The sequence below is a fragment of the Salvelinus sp. IW2-2015 genome, linkage group LG31 (assembly GCF_002910315.2).
Source record: "Salvelinus sp. IW2-2015 linkage group LG31, ASM291031v2, whole genome shotgun sequence".
Lineage (NCBI taxonomy): Eukaryota > Metazoa > Chordata > Actinopteri > Salmoniformes > Salmonidae > Salvelinus > Salvelinus sp. IW2-2015.
Window position 1 is genome coordinate 1,386,777 of NC_036870.1, and position 25,820 is coordinate 1,412,596.

Genomic DNA, 25,820 nt, shown 5'->3' on the forward strand with positions numbered 1-25,820 from the left:
GAAATTACAGAAATTATGTCATGGCTTTAGAAGCTTCTGATTAGCTAATTGACATCATTTGAGTCATTGAGTCAATACATTCACAGGTTTGACTCAAACATTGCAGGTTTGAGTCAAACCTGTGAATGTATTTCAAGGCCTACCTTCAAACTCAGTGCCTCTTTGCTTGGCATCATGGGAAAATCAAAAGAAATCAGCCAAGACCTCAGAAAAAAATTGTAGTCCCACAAGTCTGGTTCCATCCTTGGGAGCATTTCCAAACGGCCTGAAGGTACCACGTTCATCTGTACAAACAATAGTGTGCAAGTATAAACACCATGGGACCACGCAGCCATCATACCGCTCAGGAAGGAGACCGCGTTCTGTCTCCTAGAGATGAACGTACTTGGTGCGAAAAGAGCAAATCAATTCAGAACAACAGCAAAGGACCCTGTGAAGATGCTGGAGGAAACCGGTTACAAAAATATCTATATCCAAAGTCAAACAAGTCCTATATCGACATAACCTGAAAGGCCGCTCAGCAAGGAAGAAGCCACTGCCTCCAAAACCACAATAAAAAAGCCAGACTACGGTTTGCAACTGCACATGGGGACAAAGATCGTACTTTTTGGAGAAATGTCCTCTGGTCTGATGAAACAAAAATAAAACTGTTTAGCCATAATGACCATTGTTATGTTTGGAGGAAAAGGGGGACGCTCGCAAGCCGAAGAACACCATCCCAACCGTGAAGCACGGGGTGGCAGCATCATGTTGTGGGGGTGCTTTGCTGCAGGAGGGACTGGTGCACTTCACAAAATAGATGGCATCATGAGGAGGGGAAATGATGTGATATTTTGAAGCACAACTCAAGACATCAGTCAGGAAGTTGAATCTTGGTCGCAAATGGGTCTTCCAAATGAACAATGACCCAAGCATACTTCCAACGTTGTGGAAAAATGGCTTAAGGATAACAAAGTCAAGGTATTGGAGTGGCCATCACAAAGCCCTGACCTCAATCCTATAGAAAATGTGTGGGCAAAACTGAAAAAGCATGTGCGAGCAAGGAGGCCTACAAACTGACTCAGTTACACAGCTGTGTCAGGAGGAATGGGCCAAAATTCACCCAACTTATTGTGGGAAGCTTGTGGAAGGCTACCCAAAATGTTTGACCCAGGTTATTAAACAATTTAAAGGAAATTATACCAAAAACGAATTGAGTGTATGTAAACTTCTGAAATAAATCATTCTCTYTACTATTATTCTGACATTTCACACTCTTAAAATAAAGTGGTGATCCTAACTGACCTATGACAGGGAATTTTTACTAGGATTAAATGTCAGGGATTGTGAAAAACTGAGTTTAAATGTATTTGGCTAAGGTGTATGTAAACTTCCGACTTCAACTGTAAGTAAGCATTTCAGTGTAAGGTCTACACAGGTTGAATTAGGCCCATGTGACAAATAACATTTGATTTGATTTGACTGTCCGTTGAGTGATCAGTTTTTTTCTATTTTTAAGGACTGTATATTTTATTATGTTAATTATGTAATAATGTAGGCTACTCCTGTAGTATGTTATTGTGATTGTAAACACCTCAAGGCAATGCTGCGTCTCTCTCTTGCTCTCTCGCTCTCTCACTCTCTCCATCCCTCCCTCACTCTCATGAATGTAAACATTGTTAGGACTACTGATTTCTAGTGTCAGGGGGAGAGAAGAGAGTTTTTACGGTAATATTGTTCTGTCAGACAGTAGAACACTCTCACTGCTGCAGTCACACTAACATTCTCCAAGCAGAGAGAATAGAATCTTTGAGTTTTGACCGTTTTGCCCGGCAGAGACATGCGCCAGAAACTCTTTAAATGAGTCTGACCTAGCTGATGACCTCAGTCTGTTTCTGTACTGGAAAACAAGATTTCATTTTTCTCCTCTTCAACCCTAAGTGTTATTAGAACTTAATCAGGAATTAGACAGCATGCTTTGTGATTAATCAATAAAAAATTGCTGGATTAAACTGTAACTGGTTATTTCCTTGGCCTGTCCCTCATGGTTGTAGTGACCTCTGCTGGCCATGTGATATATTATAGTTATGTCAAATCAAATGTTTTGTGGTTCTATTTCAGAAAACTATTTGTATTTTTAAAGGTGCAATAACAATAACAACAACAACCACAATACACACACACACACAAAAWATTACTAGTTTTAGTCCAATCTCTTTATTAATTGTTGAATGCATCAGGGCAAACATGTGGCCTGGTCTCAAAGGAGAGCTGGAAACATCATTTCAGTTGATCTGACTTCATCCCCATGCAGGTTAGGCTGTTTAAAATCCCCTTTCTGCAACAACAAGGTTGGTATTATTCATCAGCAATCAATACACATACACAGTGAGGTCCAAAACTATTGGGACAGTGACACATGTTTTGTTGTTTTGTCTCTGTACTCCAGCACTGAATTTGAAATGATACAGGTCCGGAACCTCCTGAGACGGTCTACGGTCCGGAAACTCCGGAGACTGTCTACGGTCCGGAAACTMCGGAGACGGTCTACAGTCCGGAACATCCTGAGACGGTCTACAGTCCGGAAACTCCTGAGACGGTCTACAGTCCGGAGCCTCCGGCGACGGTCCCCATTCCGGAGCCTTTGGCGATGGTCCCCAGTTCGGAGCCTCCGGCGACGGTCCTTAATCCGGAGTCTTCGGCGACCATCCGCAGTCCAGAGCCGCCGGCGACGATCTGCAATCCGGAGCCTCCAGTGGTGGTTCCCAGTTCAGAGCCTCTGGCGATGATCCATGGTCCGGTGCCTCCAGCGACGAAGTCTCCAGCGACGGTTGGCGGTCCAGAGCCTTCAGCAGGGGTTCTCAGTCCAGAGCCTCCTGCGACGATCTACGCTCCGGTTCCTCCGGCAACGATCCACGGTCCGGAGCCTCCGGCGACGACCCACGATCCGGGGCCTCCAGAGACGACCCACGGTCCGTAGCTTCCGGCGACGATCCACGGTCCGGGGCCTCCAGAGACGACCCACGGTACGTAGCTTCCAGAGCTGCGTCCAGAACCAGAGCCGCCACCAAGGGTAGATGCCCACCCGGACCCTCCCCTATAGGTTCAGGTTTGTGGCCGGGAGTCCGCACCTTTGGGGGGGGTACTGTCACGCCCTGACCTTAGATATCTCTGTTTTCTCTGTTTTTCTATATATTTTGGTTAGGTCAGGGTGTGACTAGGGTGGGTACGCTAGTTTTGTATGTCTATGGTTTTTGTATGTCTAGAGTTTTTGTATGTCTAGGGTTTTGTATGTCTAGGGTTTTGTATGTCTAGGGGTTTTGTATGTCTAGGGGTTTTGTATGTCTATGTTGGCCTGATATGGTTCCCAATCAGAGACAGCTGTTTATCGTTGTCTCTGATTGGGGATCATATTTAGGTAGCCATTTTCCTCATTTGTGTTGTGGGATCTTGTCTACATTGAGTTGCCTGAGTGCACACCTGTAGCTTCACGTTTCGTTCGTTCGTTCGGTTGGTTGTTTGTTGTTTTGTTAGGTGAGTTTCAGTTGATAAAAAATATGTGGAACTCTACTCACGCTGCGCCTTGGTCTCATCTTTACGACRAACGTGACAGCCTGTCTGTCTCGTCCTGTGTAACGATCGTCGTAATCTTCCTCGTCTGAGGAGAATAAGTTAGAAGGATCGGAGGACCAAAACGCAGCGTGGTATGTATCCATATTTATTCGAACACTTATTCAACACGAACAAAAACAATAAACAAAACGAAACCAACGACGCTACAGTCYTGAACATGTGAACCTATAAAACAAAGAACGCAACGAACAGGAACAATCACCCACAAACAAACAGTGAGAACAGCCTACCTAAATATGGTTCCCAATCAGAGACAACGTAAAACACCTGCCTCTGATTGAGAACCATATCAGGCTAGTTAGACAACCCTAAACCAAACATAGAAACACATAACATAGAATGCCCACCCAGCTCACGTCCTGACCAACTAAACAAAGACTGAACAAAGGAAATAAGGTCAGGAACGTGACATCCTGACTCCTGACATGTTCATGTCTTTGAATATTGAAACAATGTTGCAAATTTCCGAGAGACAGAAAGCAAGGTTTATACAAATCTCTGGGGTTGAAAACTAAATGTTAGTCTAAAAGACATGTGAGATAACATCTAGATGCTTTTTTTGTTTATTTTTATTTCACCTTTATTTAACCAAGTAGACCAGTTGAGAACAAGTTCTCATTTACCTGGCCAAGATAAAGCAAAGCAGTACGACAAAAACAACAGCACAGAGTTACACATGGAATAAACAAACATACAGTCAATAACACAATAGAAAAGTCTATATACAGTGTGTGCAAATGAGGTAAGATAAGGGAGGTAAGGAAATAAATAGGCCATAGTGGCGAAATAATTACAATTTAGCAATTAAACACTGGAGTGATAGATGTGCAGAAGATGAATGTGCAAGTAGAGATACTGCGGTGCAAAGGAGCAAAAAAATGAATAACAGTATGGGGATGAGGTAGTTGGATGGGCTATTTACAGATGGGCTATGTACAGGTGCAGTGATCTGTGAGCTGCTCTGACAGCTGGTGCTTAAAGTTAGAGAGGGAGATATGAGTCTCCAGCTTCAGTGATTTTTTATAGTGGAGATCAAGTTTAGAACTTGCCTGGCTGGGCTGATGAGACAGTGGTTTGCTCAGTCAGATGGAACAGAGTAAATAGGCATTTTTATGTCATAGATTTAGCCKTTGGTAACTTGTGGAAAAGACACGGGCTGGAATGCAGTTTTAACCAATCAGCATTCAGGATTAAACCCATCCGTTGTATAATGCTTAATTATAAACTGGGTGGTTTGAGCCCTGAATGTTGATTGGCTGACAGGTGTGGTATATCAGACCGTATACCACGGGTATGACAAAACAGTTATTTTTACTGCTTTAATTACGTTGATACATAGTTTATAATAGCAATAAGGCACCTCAGGGTTTGTGATATATGGCCAATATACCACGGCTAAGGGCTGTGTCCAGGCACTCCGGCCCTTGGCCGTGGTATATTGGCCATATGAATCAAATCAAATGTTATTGGTCGCATACACATATTTAGCAGATGTTATTGTAGGTGTAGCGAAATGCTTGTGTTCCTAGCTCCAACAGTGCAGTAGTATCTAACAATTCAGTACAATACAAAAATCTGAAAGTAAAAGAATGGRATTAAGAAATATATAAATATTAGGACGAGCAATGTCGGAGTGGCATTGACTAAAATATAGTAGAATAGAATACAGTATATACATATGAGATGAGTAAAGCAGTATGTAAACATTATTAAAGTGACTAGTGATTCCGTGTCTACAGTATGTACATAGGGCAGCAGCCTCTAAGGTGCAGGGTTGAGTAGCCAGGTGGTAGCCGGCTAGTGATGGCTATTAAACAGTTTCTTTTTCAGATGGCCTTGAGATAGAAGCTGTTTTTCAGTCTCTTGGTCCCAGCTTTGATGCACATGTACTGACCTCGCCTTCTGGATGATAGCAGGCTGAACAGACCGTGGCTTGGGTGGTTGCTTAAATAACCCTTGCCGAAGACCAAAACGAACATAAACGTCACAAAATGTCATCATTGTCACGCCCTGACCATAGTTTGCTTTGTATGTTTTATGTTTTGTTTGGTCAGGGTGTGATCTGAGTGGGCATTCTATGTTGTATGTCTGGTTTGTCTATTTCTATGTGTTTGGCCTGATATGGTTCTCAATCAGAGGTAGGTGTTTTTCGTTGTCTCTGATTGGGAACCATATTTAGGTAGCCTGTTTGGTCATTGTGGGTTGTGGGTGATTGTCTATGTGTAGTGTTTGTGTCAGCACGATTGTTCATTAGCGTCACGGTTGTCACTGTTGTTTTGTAGTGTTCAGTTTTCCATTAAAATGACGAACACTTACCACGCTGCGTATTGGTCTGACATTTCTTACTCCTCAGATGAGGAGGACGAAGACAGCCGTGACAATCATAATATATGCAGGAACTGTTCCAAACTGTTCCGGCTGGGAAGGATGCGAACGCCTAAAACTAGGAGCCGGTATGCCGGCGACAGGCTACTACAGAACACAATTACACCTAGAACAGACACTGCTGTCAAAGTAATACCCAGAGTCCAGTGGTGAGAGCAACTTTGTTGCATTTTCTGGGGAGAAAGTTGAGCGCTCTCCCTTAGTAAACTATTAGACTATGTTCAGATACACAGACAGACAAGCAATAAGTCAGATTGTTTGTTTGATAGATCAATTGGTAAACTGGAGCAGAGAGGTCAGCTAAACACCAAGCAGAAGTAGAAATGAAGGGAAATTGAATTGACAGACCAAGAGATAAAGAGACAAACACTATCAGTTTAGATGATTACAGGTCTGGTCATCAATTTTGAATTTCTTTGTTTTTTCTTTGAAAGGGAAAGGGGGATACCTAGTTAGTTTTACAACTAAATGCATTCAACTGAAATGTGTCTTCCACATTTAACCCAACCCCTCTGAATCAGTAACAAGGGAAGTGCTGGTCCTGACCGACAAGGTTATATCATTACAGTATCACTTTCAAATAATACGTTCATAAACAAAGTAGACTAACGCAGCAGAAATTATGTAACAAAATACTCACACCTCCATCTTTAGTTTAAGTTAAATGTAGTATTGTGCCTAGATACCTGCTCTGGAGATGGCTGTGACTTCCTAACAATTTTGTCTAGCTCTTTCACTTTACTTTAGACACATGTATAAAGGGTGTGGCACAGGTAGTCGATGGGGAACAGAAATGGACAGTGTTAGTAATAATCCTTGGAACTCAACATTAGAGTCTGTCCGACTGCAGGTGTTGCTGAGGGGACCAGAAGATTGCTGGTTCGAGCCTACTGAGAGACGGACATAATCTACTCTGTCAAAAACACAAGTAATAAAATATTCCTGCAAATTCATCTTTATACTATATATAGTATCATACTGATACTATCTGTAGACTGTAAGTTAGGCTATTTTATAAACGTCTGTCTAGGTCCTCATGCCGACCGTGCCAACATCCCAAAAATATGGGCACATGTGCAATGACATCCACAGTCCACTGGACTGCAGTCTAAGCTTGGGACAGGTAGTTTTTGACACATAGTCTAGTTTAGTAGTATGTCAACTGGTTCAATACCAGACCAATATGAACTACATTACCTAACATCTGATATATTTATTTCTGGTCAGTCCATAACACTCAATTTGTAACAATGATTCATGTTTTAAATATTACTTTGACAAACGTTGTTACTATCAAAGTGACACTTCTGATCTTGACCAAACTGTTATGATCTCAAATAATACAATTATTATAGATCCTACATAACATAGTAATATCTTAAAGTTATGGATATTTTTCAGATGCAACTTTAGGCCTAACTCCCACATTCTGTTTGAGGCCTTAATCAGAATGAAATGATATTCACTTTTGGTTTCTTTATAGTACACACAATAACACAACAGGCCTAGAGTAGAAAAACATTAGTGTTTAGAATGATGTTTACAGTGTGAGGGGAGGAGGTAGCTTCACACACAGAGTCAACAGACACCCAGCAGGTCAAGAGATGCTCCCGTAACCTCACAGCTTGGAGCAGAGGGCTGGGCTGCAGCTGTTCCGTTCTGCAGGCGTCTCCATGCCGCCAGAATGCAGACAGTAAACCTGCAGACACAGCTTCACACTTACATACGCACACACACACACATATAAACACACACACCATGACCATGCTGCTTTATACAGTTACAGAATTCTCTATCCTCATGGCTGGCCCTGAATAACTTGGTGTCTCTTGTCTTTCTTGGCACATTATGTGGATCTCTCTACTAAGCCTATAAATTATTTCTGGTGAAAAAATAGGACAAAGGGGTGTAAACCAGTTTGTATTATTCAGTGAGCGAATGATGCATGATTTTTAAACTAGGTTRTTGTTCTCAGTCAGATTGAATCGTTTCAAAGTGCTTAGGCTATAAAGCAATAATGCCCGAGGGGGTGTGGYATATTTAAGCAATAAGGCCAGGGGAGGTGTGGTATATGGCCAATATACCATGGCTAAGGGCTGTTCTTATGCACGACGCAACGCAGAGTTAGAGCAGTAAAAATACATGTTTTGTCATACCCGTGGTATACGGTCTGGTTATACTATCATGGCTGTCCCCCAATCAGCATTCAGGGCTCGAACCACACAGTTTATAATGCTTATTATGAAACAAAAATAATGCTTATTATAAACCAGGTAGTTTGGGTCCTAAGCATTATAAACTGGGTGGTTCGAGCCCTGAATGCTGATTGGGTGACAGCCGTGGTATATCAGACCATATACCACAGGTATGACAAATCATGTATTTTTGCTGCTCTAATTACTTTGGTAACCAGTTTATAATAGCAATATGACACCTCGGGGGTTTGTGGTATATTGCCAATATACCACGGCTAAGGGCTGTATTCAGGCACTCCGCAAGAACAGTCCTTAGTCGTGGTATATTGGCCATGGCATCGCGTCCCCTGGCGTCTTGGAGGACGGGTGTTTTGGGAGGGTTGAAAGCTGAAAACGTTCATACAGGAGCTCGATGATGTCATCTGCGAACTCACTCCCCCAAGTCAGAGGCACCGATTTGTTGTCTTCGTTTTATTTCCCCACTGAAGTTTCTCCAATGCGTCGCGGACCGCAGCACAAACCGAGGAAGTCAGATAACTAAACTTTGCTGTCTAAACGACGTGGAATTTAAGGGATTTAGCGACTGGACATAGACCCGAACAGCCCCTTTTCTGTGGGCGAGCGCGTGAACTTTTACTGGAACCGCAAAAATGAATCGGAGTTTTAATAAATCCCAATCTTCCCTGCAATATTTTGATTGCATCGCGGTTGAAGTGAAAAGCAAGGTAAGCCGACTAGCCTATCGATGGAACACATTTAGACGCCATCATGACAATTGTCTTTGAAGTAGGCTAAATAGTTAGCCTAAGCTACTTCACATGCTCTGGAATGGGGTTTCTGGCTAAATAGACTCGGCTGTGGTGGAAGAGGTAGTAGACCGTACTGCTACTTGTCTAGTTTTGACCTGCCACATGCAATGGGAAAACTCACAAACTCTCAACAATTAAGCCACAGTTGGTTAGTTGATGAATTGGTTGTAAACTACTGTGTTTTTCACAAAGCAACTTTTTCAAATTTCTAGTGGAAAACCCGCTGAAATTTGGGACTATTCATGCGAATCCTGATGCCATGGCAGATGTTCTAGAAAAACTGGTTTTGCATTGAGGAAGGGTCGATTAAATGTGTTAATTATTCTAAAGAAAGTCTCCTGGTAATTCGCAAGAGTAGCGGTCGAGATCTGGTTATTTTTTGCAACATTTGTTGCAACTACACTTGATTGTTTTGCTACTAACAGAGTTGACACTGACAGCGTGTTGATTTCAACACAACAATACCCCGACTGACTTTACAAGATTATAGCCGAGCTTTCTCAACCAAATTGCATTCCAATAGACCTAACACCGATTTATTTAGTTATTTTAACACAAATATGCTCTCTCGTTGTTGCAAAACTAAAATGTAATCGTCTATCGATGTGGGCTAGATACCGAGACATGTTGTATTTTAGTTATTAGGACAAGCAGCTCTTGACCTGCTGGGTGTCTGACTCTCTCTCGTGTGTGTGTGTGTGTGTGTGTGTGTGTGTGTGTGTGTGTGTGTGTGTGTGTGTGTGAATCTACCTCCTCCCCTCACACTGTAAACATCACTCCAAGTCTGGAGTGTGTGCCAGTTGCCTACCAACCAACAGACTGGTGGGTGATAAGACGAAAATGTGCCGTTGAAACCATTAGTGGAATAGATCAGTTCAGACGACTAGATCTCTTCACTACTGGCCCATGTCGTGTCCTTCCTCCTTTCTGACATGTCAATATATTGCACTGATAGTATATTCTTCTACTACTATGATATCTGTTGCTCAGGTTATGTTCCTCCATCATTCCTCTCTTTCSTCCTCTCGTACAAGGTTTAGGATGGAGCTGGTGCTGATGTTTACTTCATCCTCAGGTGGATTTCACAGCCTGTACACTTCTTAGGCAGGTTGTATAATCTTTGTGTAGTATTGTGGCTGGCAGTGTTTTGACGGCTCAAGGCTCTCGTTGGTGAAGTGCATCATGGCACCATGCCTGCCCGCCGTAGAGCTGATCCCCTCTATTGTTTCAGAGGGCTGAGTGAGTATTCAGCTCTAATTCAGAGTTAATATTCAGTCTCACTAATTCATACCGGGGCTGGAATGCTGCTGACCCATTGTCTGTCTCTCTGTCTGTGGTGAAAGGAGGTCTTATTTCAGGAGCCCTATCAGAGGGTTAGGGCCCCCTTCTGGCTTATCTCTCCTGGGAACCCCTTAAGGAGCAAGCAGTTTAAAGTTTTGTTTGTGTGTTTAAAAGAACCTCTCACAGGTGGAGAGGAAACTTGTCATCAAGAGCCATATTGGGTTGGGCTAGGTAGGGCAGGACTAAACGTGTCATCACAGAACTAATTGGCTGTTGTAGTGAGTCAACCAGTGTCATCCTCTAGTGACACAACAACCTAACTCACCATCACCACTCTATTCAGGCCTGTTGGAGTGTGACCTCAATCAGGCACCATCTCTCCCCACTGAGGGAGTGAATCGGTATCAGTCTTTTAGTGATGTCATAAAGGAGTTTAGTTCCTGTTTTTCACTGACCCAGGAGGAAAACCTGTTCTCAGGAGTTGTTCTGATAACACCAGACTAGAACAACGTGGCTTCTCAAAGATGAGCTGTGTTGCAACGGGCTGGTTTGTCTCAGCGCCAGGTGTTCTCTGTAGAGATGTCTTTAGATGGTACTGTATCATGTCTTCACTCACCCGACAGTATCTACCTCACCTCTCCCTCCCTCACGCATCATGGTTCATCTCTCAACCACTGGAATTTGCATCTCCATACAAAACTGTCCGTAGGTCGGCTGGGTAGTTTAGATTGTCACACGGGGAAGAAACGTGACAAGACAGAGAAGCCATTAGCAAACTTAGTCTAGCCTCCATCCATGTCAGTCAGTGTGTCGGCCTACTGCTTGAGCAGCTCAGCCTGTCAGTCTGTACCTGTCTGGACCCGTTAACATTCTCCTGTGAAAGAGGAGGAGGTACTCTTTGTTAGTGTGATGTATTATTTTCAGGTTCTGATTCAAATTTAGCTCATGATCTTGTCCAGACTTGTAGCTGGCTGATTCCCTTTAGGCTGTGTTCATGTTTTAAACACAGGCTGGTTTAACAGCTCAGTCACACGGATGACACGGTAACATACTGACACTGAACAAAATACACTGACCTCTACTTTTCAACAGCTAACATATCTAGCACTTTTAGGATTCTGTTTTTGAATCTATTTTATTTAGTTTTTTATCATAAAATCATATCATGACTCAGTGGTTTTCACAAGACCTCATTAGCCCACAAGCAGAGAGAGAACAGTCTGTCACAAACTCATCACTTATTGCTAAATGTAGGTTTGATTTGATGATTTATTTTGGTGTGTGTGTGTTTGTGTGTGTGTTTATTCATGTTGTGTTTGGCATCAGTATGAGTTGGATAACACACCTGGCATCACACTGCCTCGCCAACATATTCAGACGATATTTCACGTTGTAATGACAAACTGCATGACAGGCCCAGTCTAACACAAACCTCCCAGCAGTCTAACCTAGGCCTTCCTCTAGGACAGACTGTCATCCGGCCTTCCTCTCTGAGCAGATAATTACCGCACCATAGCATAGTGCAGCACAGTGCGCCACCATCCACAAGTCACTACTGTTGTAATGTGACTGCTATTGTCAGAGACAAAGCCTAGCTTGTGTTATGCAGGCCCAGTGCCCACGCATACAGTGATAGAGTTTCTAATGGCTATGTCAGTTACRTGACCAGAGCTGTGACCCCTGGGTCACCCCAGCTGCTCTCCATGGTGGTCCAGTCTCTCTCTCTCTCACACACACACAGACATGCCAGTACAGACAATCACGCCTCTGGGCATCCTGTTTGAGCAAACCTTGGTGTGTGTGTGCATGCTCAGTCAGTTTGTCCACCCCCATATAATGTTGTTCTGACCCGAACTGTTTAGTCTGTTGGCGTCATCTCATCCAGATAGGCTTGTTTACTGCTGACTCATTCACCTGCATTGTTCCTTTGTCTCAGGCGCCTTCCCAAATCGCACCCTACTCCCTATATAGTGCACTACTTTTGACCAGGGTCCTTGATCAACAGTACTGGACTACAGTGAGCTCCAAAAGTATTGGGACCGTGACAATGTTAATGTTGTTTTGGCTCTGTACTCCAGCTCTTTTGATTTGAAATAATACAATGACTATGAGGTTAAAGTGCAGACTGTCAGCTTTAGTTTGAGGGGTATTTTCATCTGTATCCGGTGAACCGTTTAGAAATAAAGCACTTTTTTTGTACATAGGTGGCATCCACGTTAACGTAGAAGTGTTTAGAACATTCTATGCTTATTTACAATAAAAGTGACTCCAAAATGACACTATTTACTATTAATTTCTATTGGACACAAAATAAACTGAAGCACAACCAAAATAAACAGCAAATGCATCCAACAAGTTTGTACAGTAGAGTCACAAGCTTGATGTAATAATTGCGTGCTAGGAATACGGGACCAAATACTAAACTTTTGACTACTTTAATACACACAAGTGAATTTGTTCCAATAATTTTGGTCCCCTAAAATGTTGGGACTATGTACAAAAAGGGCTGTAGTTTCTAAACGGTTCACCCGATATGTATGAAAATACTCTCAAATTAAAGCTAATTAACCTCATGGTCATTGTATCATTTCAAATCCAAAGTTCTGGAGTACAGAGCCCCCCCCAAAAAAACAATTGTCACTGTCCCAAAACTTTTGGAGCTCACTGTGTATTTAGGGAAAAGGGTGTATTTGGGACAAGCCTAAACCTCCACTTCCCCCTTGCTTCAGTAGGATAAATGGAAGACATGGACATAGCAATTACGGCTCTTTTCTTTACCTGTGTCGTGGCTTGTTTTGAGCGTTACATTGTGTAAATAGTTTTATTGTGGTTAAGAGAAATCATCTTCTTTAGACGTCCTGAAGGAATATTGTGTCTGTCTGCCGATTCTGTTTTGGCTGAGCATCGTCTAACCTTGGTGGTGGATTAGAGAACAATGTGAAACAGTTGTGACACTGTGATTACTTAGTGTTTTAGGACTCTGTTCCACTGAGGTCTCTTATGTCTTACTATACGTTTATAGGCCAGGTCGATATTGATCGAGATTCAAGTATAAGGTCGGCTCAAATTGTGTTCAGTGCCGTGCTCTGTCACCAAACAGCTGTCTTGCTAACTCATCCCTCTGTCTTGTCCCTGCAGTACGGAGCAGAGTTCAGGCGCTTCTCCGTGGACCGTTTCAAACCGGGGAAGTTCGAGGAGTTCTATAAGCTCATCATGCACGTTCACCGCATCTCCAAYATGGAGGTCATGATTGGCTACGCTGACATCCACGGAGACCTGCTGCCAATCAACAATGACGACAACTTCTGCAAGGCGGTGTCTACGGCCCACCCGCTGCTCCGAGTCTTCATACAGAGACAAGGTGAGGATGAGCTAGACTAATATATGGTGTTGCAGTTTGCTCTATCAGAAACAATTGTTTTCTTCTACGTAGTCATTGGTTATGTAATGATTAGGGTCTGTTTTCTCACCTAGCGGTCAGGATCCTTTTGTTTCCCTCACACTGGGGGGGTTACTGTCCTGTACTGCTGGTCCTCCATGTGTGTGTGATGGGTCAGTCCTGTGTGCTAACTAAAAGGGAAATGCTTGCAGGCGAAAGCAGCCAATAGAAAGGAGGTCGATGGGAACGTCTTCTTTCATGCCAGACATTACTGAGAACAAAAGCCCTGCTTGAATGAGATGCTCCTCACTATGTAGGGCTGAACTGAGCGCCGCTCATCCAAAGGCACCGCTCCTAAACACTGAATGGCAGCCGGCATCCCTCCCCCATATACACAAGGCCTGCGGAGGCCTCTTCCCCTGTATACCAGGCATGGGACCAGGCATGGGACCAGGCATGGGGAGCCGACTGCAGCCGGCCCCAGCATACAAATGCATCCATCACCTTTCATGTGGAATGTTCACGACATTGGCTGTGTTGTGTTTCCTGGTGTACTGTCCCGCTACGAACTGCTACAGTTCGTGTTATGACAATACTCCCAATGATTGTAATACAAGAGGCTGAACAAAGTGGGGTGTTATCATGGCACATTGCTGACACAAAGGGTTTGTCTGTTGAAAGGATGCCGCTCCAGTAGGAAGGAAGATTATACAATGCCTCTCCTAACAAAGAGTTTTCAGGTGTTTTTTTGTTGTTGACGAGTTATGTAATGATAGTGAAGTATTCATATGTGTGCAGCAGGTTAAGGTGAACTTATTGCATTGGAACTCATGGTGTAAGCATGAGTACTATTTACAGGAATTCACACTGTAGTTACTTTGGAGATGAGTCAGCATTCTGGAGCTGTGTATTGAACCTTACTGGAGGCCATTGTTCTAACGTCTAGTCATACTGAGGCCTATTCCTGCCTGTGTATCTGGGAGTAAAAATCCCCTGTGATGAGTAGCGCTGGGTAGTACCAACCTACAAGCACCACAGGTTTCCCGTCAGTCACGCTGTCCAAGCATCTCCTGACCACCCTGAGAACAATCCTGGCCTCTGTCAGAGACGGTCAGTAGTTAGAACTACTGCCATCTCTCAGGGCCTCACACAGAGACATTAGTTTGACTCAGCGTCACGACTCTGTCACTCTGATCACACTGATCCTATTCTAATGCAGGATGGGTCGTCTGGACCCGCAGACTGACTGAACAAGCACTTAACTAGACCCTAACCTCACAGAGACAACAATACTGCTCATAACAGCAACAGACTTAAACATTGTCCCTCTCTATGTTTTGCGAGAAAGCTGGAAAGGAAATTCTTTATGCAAAACACCCCTCTGAGTGAAACTCTGGAATGGGTATATAAGACTGAACAGAGCAGGTAAATGTCCCTGACAATGGAGTTCCAAAGCCCAGAACCCCTCACTGTCTGTCAATTTATAGTCTTCTCTCTCCCACCACATGACCTCGGACCCAGCCAATCAGAGTAGAGACATAAAGTCAGATGAGGCCCCTGGGGCCAGGGTAGTGTGGTCACTAGATCACCTCCATGGTCCACTGCCATGACAAGGACCCATTTGATGTGCTGCTGCACAGGTGCACTTCTCCCCTCTGCCCGGGACCCACTAAGACCCTCAGATCTCTGGGTAATGACTAATCTGAGTCCAGGGGGGAACTGAACCTGGAAGAGCGCTGCAAAGGGCCCACTTCCTCCTGGTTTAATTTGAACTCACCACCCCACCCCCTACCTTTCCCCAACCCCCTCCCCCGTGTGAGTGTGAGTGTGGAGACTTTGCTGCTGCTTTTACAAGGTTGTCTCTCTCTCTGACCGGTAACCAGGCCTGTCGTTAGTTTAGAGGGATCAGTCAGTAGCCACATGCATCATTGCATCTGGCTTTCACCCATCCTGCCTGTGCTCTCCGTTGTTCAGTGAGTTATGAGGTTGTAGGACAATCAACATCAGACTGAGGAAGAGCGGGTTAAGGATCTTTCTCCACCTGCTGTTATACAGTAGTTTCCTGTTAAACGGGGAGATCCAGGGAGATTGGAATAATTTCTTTGCATAATTTACTAATCCTGTTACTGGAGCCACGTCTGTTTGCAAAATCATGATTAATAAAGTGCAGAGATGGGGAAGCTGTGGCCTCGACTAGTAAGCTGGTTACGGAGGGGGAACAGTATTAGGATTGTCCTGTAGACGTATAGAGCAGAGACAGTTGAACTCTGGAACAGTCTATTCTAGTGTATAACTGTTACAGTTTGTGAGCTTTGGAAGATACAGCATGAGTATGAGAACAGAGGGGAAAGGAGTAGTGGAAAGCATGCCTGTATTCAGGCTCCCTGCCTGAGACAATGTGTGGGTGTGATTGTAGCTGTCCAGTCATGTGGAGCCTGCTGGTCACTCACATTAGCTCTGGGTCAGAGAGCTGCAGGGGTGGAGCTTTGTCTGGCCTCCCTTGTTCTGCAGTGGTGTAGCTTTAGTTTGTCTCTGAAATGTCACCTTATTCACCATATAATTCACTACTTTTGACCAGGCCCCTATAGGGAATAGGGAGYCATTGTGGAAGCGGCCTTAGTCTGGCCTCCTCTTTAGACCAACTCTGGCATGACCACTTCTAATGTAGCTCAAGCTGATAATTGCTGCATAGGGTTAAGGTTCAACTTGTGAGTTGTAACTTTTAATAAAAATCTTTGCCACAATGCAAATTGAGTCAAATTGCATTATAAATACAGAATTTAAATAGCTGGCACTCATGATATGTATCAGGGGTAGGCAAATGGATTCAGCTGTGGGATGATTTTTGTCAGAGTGAAATGTCGTGGGGGCCGGAACATAATTATAATAATTTGTACACTGCAAATTGACCAAAAATAAATTGTATTTGAAAATAACAATTTCATACAGTGCCTTCAGAACGTATTCACAACCCTTTTCCCACATTTTGCTGTGTTACAAAGTGGGATTAAAATGTAATTTTTTTGTAAATGTTATACACAAAATACTCAATGTCAAAGAGGAAGAAAAATTCTAACGTTTTGTAAAAAGAAAATCATTAAAAGTAAAACACTATCTCCATAGATAAGTATTCAACTCTCTCAGTCAATGCAAATTAGAATCACCTTTGACCGTGATTATAGCTGGAGAGTCTTTCTGGGTAAACCCATTTTATTATTTTCAAAATTTTTCATGCTCTGTCAAATTGGTTCTTGATCAATGCTAGACAACCGTTTTCAAGCAGATATAGGTCATCTGTAACTCGGCCACACAGGTGCATTCACTGTCTTGGTAAACAATTCCAGTGTAGATTTGGGCTTGTGTTTTAGGTTATTGTTCTGCTGAAAGGTGAATTCATCTCCCAGTGTCTGGTGGAAAGCAGACAACCAGGTTTTCCTCCAGGATTTTGCCCCTTGGCTTCATTCCGTTTATTTTTTATCCTGAAAATCATTAAGTAATGGGGAGTTTAACGGGGTCCGACTGGCGCAACTGCATCGGCACTGCATCGCAATGCTAAAGGCATCACTACAGACCTGAGTTCGATCCTGAGCTGTATCACAACCGGCCGTAATCGRGAGCCCCATAGGGCGATGCACAATTGGCCCAGCGTCGTCCGGATTAGGGGAGGGTTTGGCTGGGGTAGGCCGTCATTGTAAATAAGAATTTGGTCTTAACTGACTTGCCTAGTTAAATAAAAATARWAATGTATATACAATCGTACCCCTAACATGATGCAGCCACCACTATGCCTCAAAATATGGAGAGTGGTACTCATTAATATGTTTGGGGCAAATCCAATATTAGCACAGTGAATTGCTTTGCAAATTTTTTTGCAGTATTACTTTAGTGCCTTGTTGCAAACAGAATGCATGTTTTGGAATATTTTTATTTGCGACAGACTTCCTTCTTTTCACCCTGTCCTTTAGGTTAGTGTTGTGGAATAACTAGAATGTTGTTGATCCATCCTCAGTTTTCTCCTATCACAGCCTTCCTCTCCGGGAACTGAGTTAGGACGGACGCCTGTATCTTTGTAGTGCCTGGGTGTATTGATACACCATCCAAAGTGTAATTAATAACTTCACCATGCTCAAAGGCATATTCAAAGTCGGCTTTTTTTATACATACACACACATACACAAACAACTTTGGGGGGACAGAAATAAATGACTCGCTGGCTGATTTTTGCGACAAGGGCCACCTGTTGCAACCACTGGTATACATGCAAAGCATAGATTTGGGTTTTATTGTTTTGCATTGGGTCAATTCCACAATAATGGAATTTCAACTTTTAACAAACCATACAACTCTATGCACAAGGACTACTTTTAACAATTTCCACAGAAAAATGTATTAAAAAGAATTTAGTGGAAGAGCTGTGCTGATGTAAACTTTAGTAACAGATTTTTGGTAAAATCTCCCTCAGGTTTTAATGCGACCACGTTTGCCAAGAACTCTGTTAGATATCTGCTCCGAATTTTACTTTTACCCCCTTTTCTCCCCAATTTCGTGGTATCCAATTGGTAGTTACACTCTTGTCTCATCGCTGCAACTCCCATACGGACTCGGGAGAGGCGAAGGTCGAGAGCCGTGCGTCCTCCGAAACTCGACCCTGCCAAGCCGCACTGCTTCTTGACATAATGCCTGCTTAACCCGGAAGCCAGCCGCACCAATGTGTCGGATGAAACACAGTACACCTGGCAACCGTGTCAGTGTGCATTGCTCCCGGCCCGCACAGGAGTCACTAGAGCACGATGGGACAAGAACATCCCTGCCAGCCAAACCCTCCCCTAACCCGGACGACGCTGGGCCAATTCTGCGCCGCTCCATGGGTCCTCCCGGTCGTGGCCGGCTGCGACAGAGCCTGGACTCTAACCAGGTTCTCTAGTGGCACAGCTAGTACTGCAATGCAGTGTCTTAGACCACTGTGCCACTCGGGAGGCATCTGCTCTGAATTAACATGACACATAGAAAAAATATGTTTTTGGTTATTGAACTACAGTAAGTGAAGTGGATTTACACCCAGTAACGGAATTACAGTAATGGAAATGCTTCACGGGTCACTGATCTGTACTACACAGAAATGCATAATTATGGATATGAATGAGATTCTCCAAACGTCATGTTTCACAAGTTTGGACAGCGCAGCAGAACAGAGTAGTGTACTTCAATGTACAGAACCATCTAGCAGAGTATACTTTACTGGACTCTTTCTTTACTGTATTGGACTGTACTCTGCTCACTGTATTGTACTGTATTGTCCAAACTTGTGAAATAAATGTCTATGATAGGTTCAGATTTGGTCCACTCCGTCTGTGGACTGACCAAATTTCAACTGCTTTTCAACGTCCATGGATGTCCGGTGCTCAGTGGGTGAGGATGCTGGTTACAGTAAATGGAAAGAGAGGGGGGTGGCTCATGGGTAGGTGAGTGAGTGAGATTCTCCAGACTCTTAACACTCTTGGTTTTACCAAAGGACAACAGAGAAAACTGCTATGAGCTGAACATAAGTATGCCAGTGGAAGGGAGGACAGTAGCAGGTGACCCAACTGTGGTTTGTGACAATTATTTCCTATTGTAGCCAATTCACTTGTAGTAATTCTGTTACTCAATCTAATTTATTTATAAAGCCCTTTTTACATCAGCAGATGTCACAAAGTGCTATACAGATCCCAGCCTAAAACCCCAAACAGCAAGCAATGCAGATGTMGAAGCACAGTGGATAGGAAAAACTCCCTAGAAAGGTAGAAACCTAGAGAGGAACCAGACTCTGAGGGGTGGCCAGTCCTCTGCTGGGTGSAGATTATAAGAGTACATGGACATTAATGCTAGATTGTTCTTCAAGATGTTCAAACATTCATAGATGACCAGCAAGGTCAAATAATAATCACAGGGGTTGTAGAGGGTGCAACAGGTCAGTGCCTCCAGGAGTAAATGTCAGTTGGTGTTACTAATGTTTTAAAATTATAGTATTATTATTCTGAATTTTAATCACTTAATAAACAAAATTGAAATCAGTTAAATCACTACAAGTAATTGGTAGGTCGACCATTACTTGTTACTTTTGTGAACTTTCATTAACCTCTCTCATGAGGGTGAGAAATTAGAAAATATCTGAAAGATGAGTGGGATTTTGATAATTGAATTACAAGCACAAGGAAATATTTCTTACATTTACAGAAGCTAAAAAGTTCTCCAAAACTAAATATAAGTGTTGATATTAGTCGGCATGGCTCTTTACGTCAACATGTTTGTTTTGATGTATTTCTCATATGGTCATTTCCATGTAAAAAGACCCATGAACACCAACATGTGAAGTTCATAGAAGCATTTCAAATTTGGTGTCAAATAAATGCTAAGAGTCTCTATATTTCAGGGAAATTAAGGCATATATACATTTTTCAACCATTTCCATCCTAAAAATTAGGACTAAGCAAAAGGCTTTGCTTTCTGGTCGAAACGGAAAACATCTTCCAGAAAAAGTCTTAAAAGGTATTAGAAATACAAAGCACAGTGCTGTTGAAGTAAAGACCCCTGCCAACAAATATCAACACTTATATTTCGTTTTGGAGATATTATTCTGCCTGCTTTAATTTTAATAAAAATTGACTTGTTGCTTGAAATTCCAAATCTTTAAAATAAATTATAATTACTCTCCCTTATGGAGGATAATGAAAGTTCACAGAAGTAACAAGTAAAGGTAGACATATCAATTACTTAGTGTTTTTACTATCACTTTTGTTTATGAATTAAGTGATTAAATGTGAAATTCTGTTACCTTTTTGGTCGTGTCRGGTAAGTGTCTTGCACTGTTGTCGTGTTGCTGTTTTTGTTTGTCTTTCTGTTTTTCCTTTGAGAGTTTGACTTTGAGCACCTCTGGGTGTTAGGTTGGTTCTGATGCAACGTCCCATCAACATTTGCGCTGGTGAAAGTCTGTTCTGCAGCAGTGCGCTGCGGTAGATCATTAGACTTTTCAGGAAATCCTCCTTTCCATCGTGTGCCTTTTTCATCAGACCTTTGCCAATGTTGACTGAACTCTCTGCTAAGCCGTTGGTCCCAGTCGTTAGCGAATGATTGGAATTCAGAACTTGAGAACTGCGGGCCATTGTCGGAGTACAGTTCAGACGCAACCCCATGTCTTGCGAAGACTGATTTCAGGTAGGTGATTACAGCTTTGCTGGAGGTAGTTGGCAGTGTTGCTACTTCAGGGTAGTTTGAGTAGTAGTCAGTAACAAAAATGTATTTTTTGCCTTTGCAGTCAAAAAGGTAAACTCCAACTTTGTAGTAGGGTTGGTTGGGTCCTGGATGAGGCATTAGCGGTTCTGCTTGCTGCTTTGGCCTGTAGGTCAAACACAGTTCACATGAAGCAGGTGTCTGGCTGATTTCCTGGTTCATTCTTGGCCAGTACATTACTTCTCATGCTAGTTGTTTGCAATTTACCTCAGCCAAGTAGCCCTTGTGTGTTTTCTGTAGCATTGCTTTGCGTAGTGTCATGGGAATGACAATTTTGTTGCCTTTGAACACTGTCATCCACAACGGTGAGCTCTGCTCTGCACATCCAGAAATCCTGTATTCTCTTTGGACAGTTGTTTTTCTGTGGGCCATCCTATCAGTGTTGTTTCTTTCAACTCTGTCATTGTTTGGTCAGCTGCTTTCTCTCTTTTGATCTGCTCTATTATCTCAGAAGACACAGGAAGTGATGCTATGATCATATCGACATAGGCCTGAATCTGATTTAATGTGTGTCGGCGCTCTCTTTCTTGTCAACTACTCGARAGAGTGTCAGAGGCAGACATTTCACTTTCACGGTGTGTGTATCATCTTCACGTCATACTTTTGCAGTCTGATCAACATTCTCTGGATTCTCATTGGACAATCATTCAGTTGCATAGACATGATTGACACCAGTGGTTTGTGGTCAGTTTCTACTTCAAAGGCTTGTCTGTAGACTTATTGGTGAAACCTTTTGCAAACGTATGTTCGCCAGTAGTTCTTTCTCTATTTGTGCATACCTTGTCTCTGCGCCTGTCAAGGCTCTGGACGCATAAGCAATGGGTTGCCATGTGTCGTCATGCTGTTGCAGAAGAACTGCTCCCAGGCCAAACTGTGACGCGTCTGCAGAAATCCTTGTGCTTTTCTCTGGATCATAGAACCTTAGCACTGGCTCTTCTGTGATTGTCTTCAGGTTGTTTTTGAAGCAGTTTTCCTGCTCATGAGTCCATATCCGTTTGTCTGTTCCAGAAGACATCTGAGTGGTGTGGACTGTGCTAACAGTTGAGGTATGAATTTTGCAAAACTTTTCAGACGCTTCGTGCCCGTGAAGCGTCTGACGTCGTCCTTGTTCTTCGGGTACTCCATATTGTTGGTGGCTGATGTTTTTCCTCGGGTTTGGTTTGACYCGATCCTCTGAAAGTACGTCTCCCACAAAGGTATGTGTTTTCACACCAAACTCGCATTTGTCCTTGTTTAGTTTCAGGTTGACCTTCCGTGTCAGGTCCAGCACTTGTCTCACTCTCACGCCATGTTCTTCTTTTGTGGACCCCCAGACGATGATATTGTCCATCATGGTCTCTAGTTCTGGAATGTGCTCATAGATTGTCTTGTGGTAGGCCTCTGGCGCTGAGAGAATCCCATATGGTAGACAACGAAATCTGTACCTGCCCTCCGGTGTGTTGAATGTGCATTGCCTTGAGCTTGCATCATCTAGCGTCATTTGCCAGAATCCTGATGAGGCATCAAGCTTACTGAACCTCTTTGCTCCAGCAAACTGCCACATTATCTCTTCTCTGGTTGGCAACTTGAAATGCTCTCGCTTGATTGCTTTTTTGAGATCTCTCGGGTCTAAACATATCCTGAGATCACCGTTCTTTCTTATCACAATAACCAGTGAGCTTACCCAATCTGTAGGTTCGTCCATGTTTGTGATGACGTCCATCTTTTCCATGCGTCCGAGTTCCTCCTTCAGCTTTTTTCATGCACAACTGGAGTATTTTTGTCATCAATACATATTTTGTGTTCTCCAGGTTAACATCCGAGACCCTGAAACACGTCCTTGTACTCAGTCGGTAGTGGTTCTTGGTCATTTTCAGTCTGATGTCACTACATACTCTTTTCACCAAATTTAGCTTTTCAAAAGCACTAGGATAAGCTGTACACTCTTTTCCATGTTCAGTAGCTGTGCTTTGAAATGTTTTCCTTTGTGCTGTAAAGTTACTATGTAGCTTCCTTTGACTGCTACGTTCTCCCCAGTATAACTAGTAGCCTTGATTTTCATAGGGTGTATTTTGCTCTTCACATTCAATGTTTTGTAGTCATCCAGCGACAACAGGTTTACCTGTGCTCCAGTATCGAGCTTGAATGGTATTATAGTTTCATTCGCAGTTAATGGCACAATCCATTCAGCTTTTGTTATATAATTTGCCATATGCAGGGCAATTTTTTGGCTTGTGGATAACTCCACATTTTCCACATGTGGTGTTTAGATTTTTCTCTTTTGGTTGTTTTTGTTTTGTGTGGTGTGTGTGTGCCTCCTCTCTTTGTATTGCATGCACTGACGTCTCATCCCTGCACAGCTCTTTAGCTTGTGCTCTGGTGGTTTCAGCTGCTCGACACATATTCACTGCTTTATCTAGAGTTACATCTTGCTCACGCAGCAATCTCTCCTTGAGTCAATTATCAAGTATGGCACAGACAATCCTGTCTTTCACTAGTGAATTTGAAAATCTGAAAGACTCGCATGTTTTGCTCAGTGTGTTCAGCTCAGCCAAGTACTGGTCAACTGACTCCCTGTTTCTGAACTTTTATCTCTCAAACGTGATGTTCTGGCTTGATACAAAGTACTCCTCAAATTTAGCCATGAGCACTGTCAATGTCAGGTTTGCCTCGTCTAGCTGAAAGCTATTGTAAATGTCCAATGCATCCCCAACAATAACATGCTGAAAAATGGAAGCTTTCAATTTATCTCCCCTTGCTCCACTGGTTGCTATGTAGATATTGGATTTCTGCTTGAAACGTTTCCATTTGTCGGCTAGATTGCCTGTTAACAGCACAGGAGTAGGAGGACTAAGCCTATCCATGACCGGGAAACGGGTACAGTTTCAATATCTCTTCGGTAAGTTGCTCAACTTGCTCATCAACATATTCCATTGCAGTCATTCTTCGTATGATGACAAACCGGAGCGTAGGTTTAACTACTTTTAATAAACAGATACTTCAGCTAGAAATGTCCTTGAAGTATGCCTTGCATGGCTACACAACTCCCCCACCCTCGCATAGCCTGCTGGGTGACAGTCTTAATGTTATTAACTCGTAACAACACAACTTATGCTTAATTCTTAAGATGGAAAATGGTTCAAATGTATCTATGCCTTCATTACTCAACAATAAAGACTTCGCTTTCCTTTGACACCCAATTTGATATGCTCCAATGAACTTCACATGTTGGTGCTCATGGGTCCTTTTCCATGGAAATGCCCATAGACATTTCACTTAACATGTTACTGAGGTGCACACAGTCAACAAGTTTTCCTTAAGGGTCTTATTGACCTGCATTGTCAGGTACAGTTAAGTGTTTTTCTTCTGGCTCAAAGCACTGCTTGTTTGACGTACCGGAATCCCCTCCAGTGCAAGGAATTCATTACAAAAACAAAAACACACTTATGTAGAGATATATAAAGTTAATGTTGAATGTGTGCCAGTCATAATCCTACCTACAACTACACGAATGTAGCGGACTTCCTGCCTTCAAGCAAAATATGTTTTTGCTTTGGTTTTGGGGGAAATGTTTTTAAAGACAATGCCAGCGCTGAACAGACTAAACTTTAAACAGACGACAAGAGCACCTCTTTCGCAAAACCCACACTTTAAATAAATACTGGGAAGTTGGGAACTAGGTGGGTGATATAGGCCAAGGTCGTCTCGGTGGCAGTGTAGCTTGTTTAACATGTGGTGTTATGGGTACATAACCTGATTAACCTTCTGGAAACCCACCTGGGACACTAGACTGATAATAGTGTTAGCCAAACAGTGTCTCTCTTGTTTTAGTACAAATGCACAGTACTGGCTGTCAGAAGGAAACTGCTTTATCAACATTTAAGTTGAACTCTTAGTGCATCTTTAAGCGTTAAATGTAGATATCTCTTCGCCATTTCCTGGTTGCAAAAATTCTAATAGTTTTCTGAATTTCAGTTTGTATTGTACCATCCAAACCGCTGTGAAATATATTTTGCATAACCAAAAATATTGTATTTTCATCTGTTTGAAGCTGGTGTACAAAATCGAAAGTAAAAGACACAAAAACTAAACTTAGAAACCATTCAGAGAGTGAATGGGCAAAACAAAAAATATAAGTGCCTTTGAATGGGGTATGGTAGTGAGTCCCGGGCGCACCGGTTTGTGTCAAGAATGGCAACGCTGCTGGGTTTTTCACTCTCAACAGTTTCCTGTGTGTATCAAGAATGGTCCACCACCCAAAGTACACCCATCCAACTTGACACACCTGTGGGAAGCATTAGAGTCAACAAGGGCCAGCATCCCTGTGGAACATTTTCATCACCTTGTAGAGTCCATGCCCTGACGAATGTATACTCCAGTGTATAGACTCTATTTCAAGCATAAATCGGTTGTTGAGGAATGTAGCTGGGCATGGTCTGAATAGAGGAATGTCATACACACTGCAACAGACCCCTGCTGTGGGGCAGTGACTGGACTGAGTGAACCAGCTGCTTTGTTATATTTCTGTAATTGCTAATCAAAGTGTGGTGGTGCTTTACAAAGTGTCGAAAAAAACAACCCTCTCCAGTAAGTATAATTGAATTCCCCAGAGAGGATGTGATCCAGACCAGTGTCTGAAGTCCCAACAGAGGTCTGAGATGGAGAGCCAAGACTGCAGACTGTATTGGCCAGCTAGAGACATAGAGAAGGCCCAGACTGACAAATAACCCCTCAGATGAGATCTAATTGGGTTGAACTCGTAACGAGATGGAAGTAAAATTGTTATTGCCATTTTAGATATTAATTTTAACCATAGTTAATCTTCCGTGACATTGTTTATCTTAGATCCATAAGTTTCTCCTTCTCATCATGATAATGTGTTATTGTTGGAGGAGAGTCCTTTTGGCATTT

General features: G+C 42.9%; 1 protein-coding gene across 1 annotated transcript in view; it reads left to right on the forward strand.

Annotated features, from left to right (window-relative positions):
• Nucleotides 1-8,590: 8,590 nt before the first annotated feature.
• The window catches only part of LOC111955927 (partitioning defective 6 homolog gamma), a 41,599-nt gene continuing 24,369 nt past the window's right edge, over nt 8,591-25,820 (forward strand). Inside the window, exons 1-2 of the mRNA XM_023976306.1 lie at nt 8,591-8,917; nt 13,421-13,643. Of these exons, the coding sequence (XP_023832074.1) occupies nt 8,843-8,917; nt 13,421-13,643 (298 nt within the window). The 5' untranslated portion in view covers nt 8,591-8,842. The remainder of the gene's footprint in view (nt 8,918-13,420; nt 13,644-25,820) is intronic.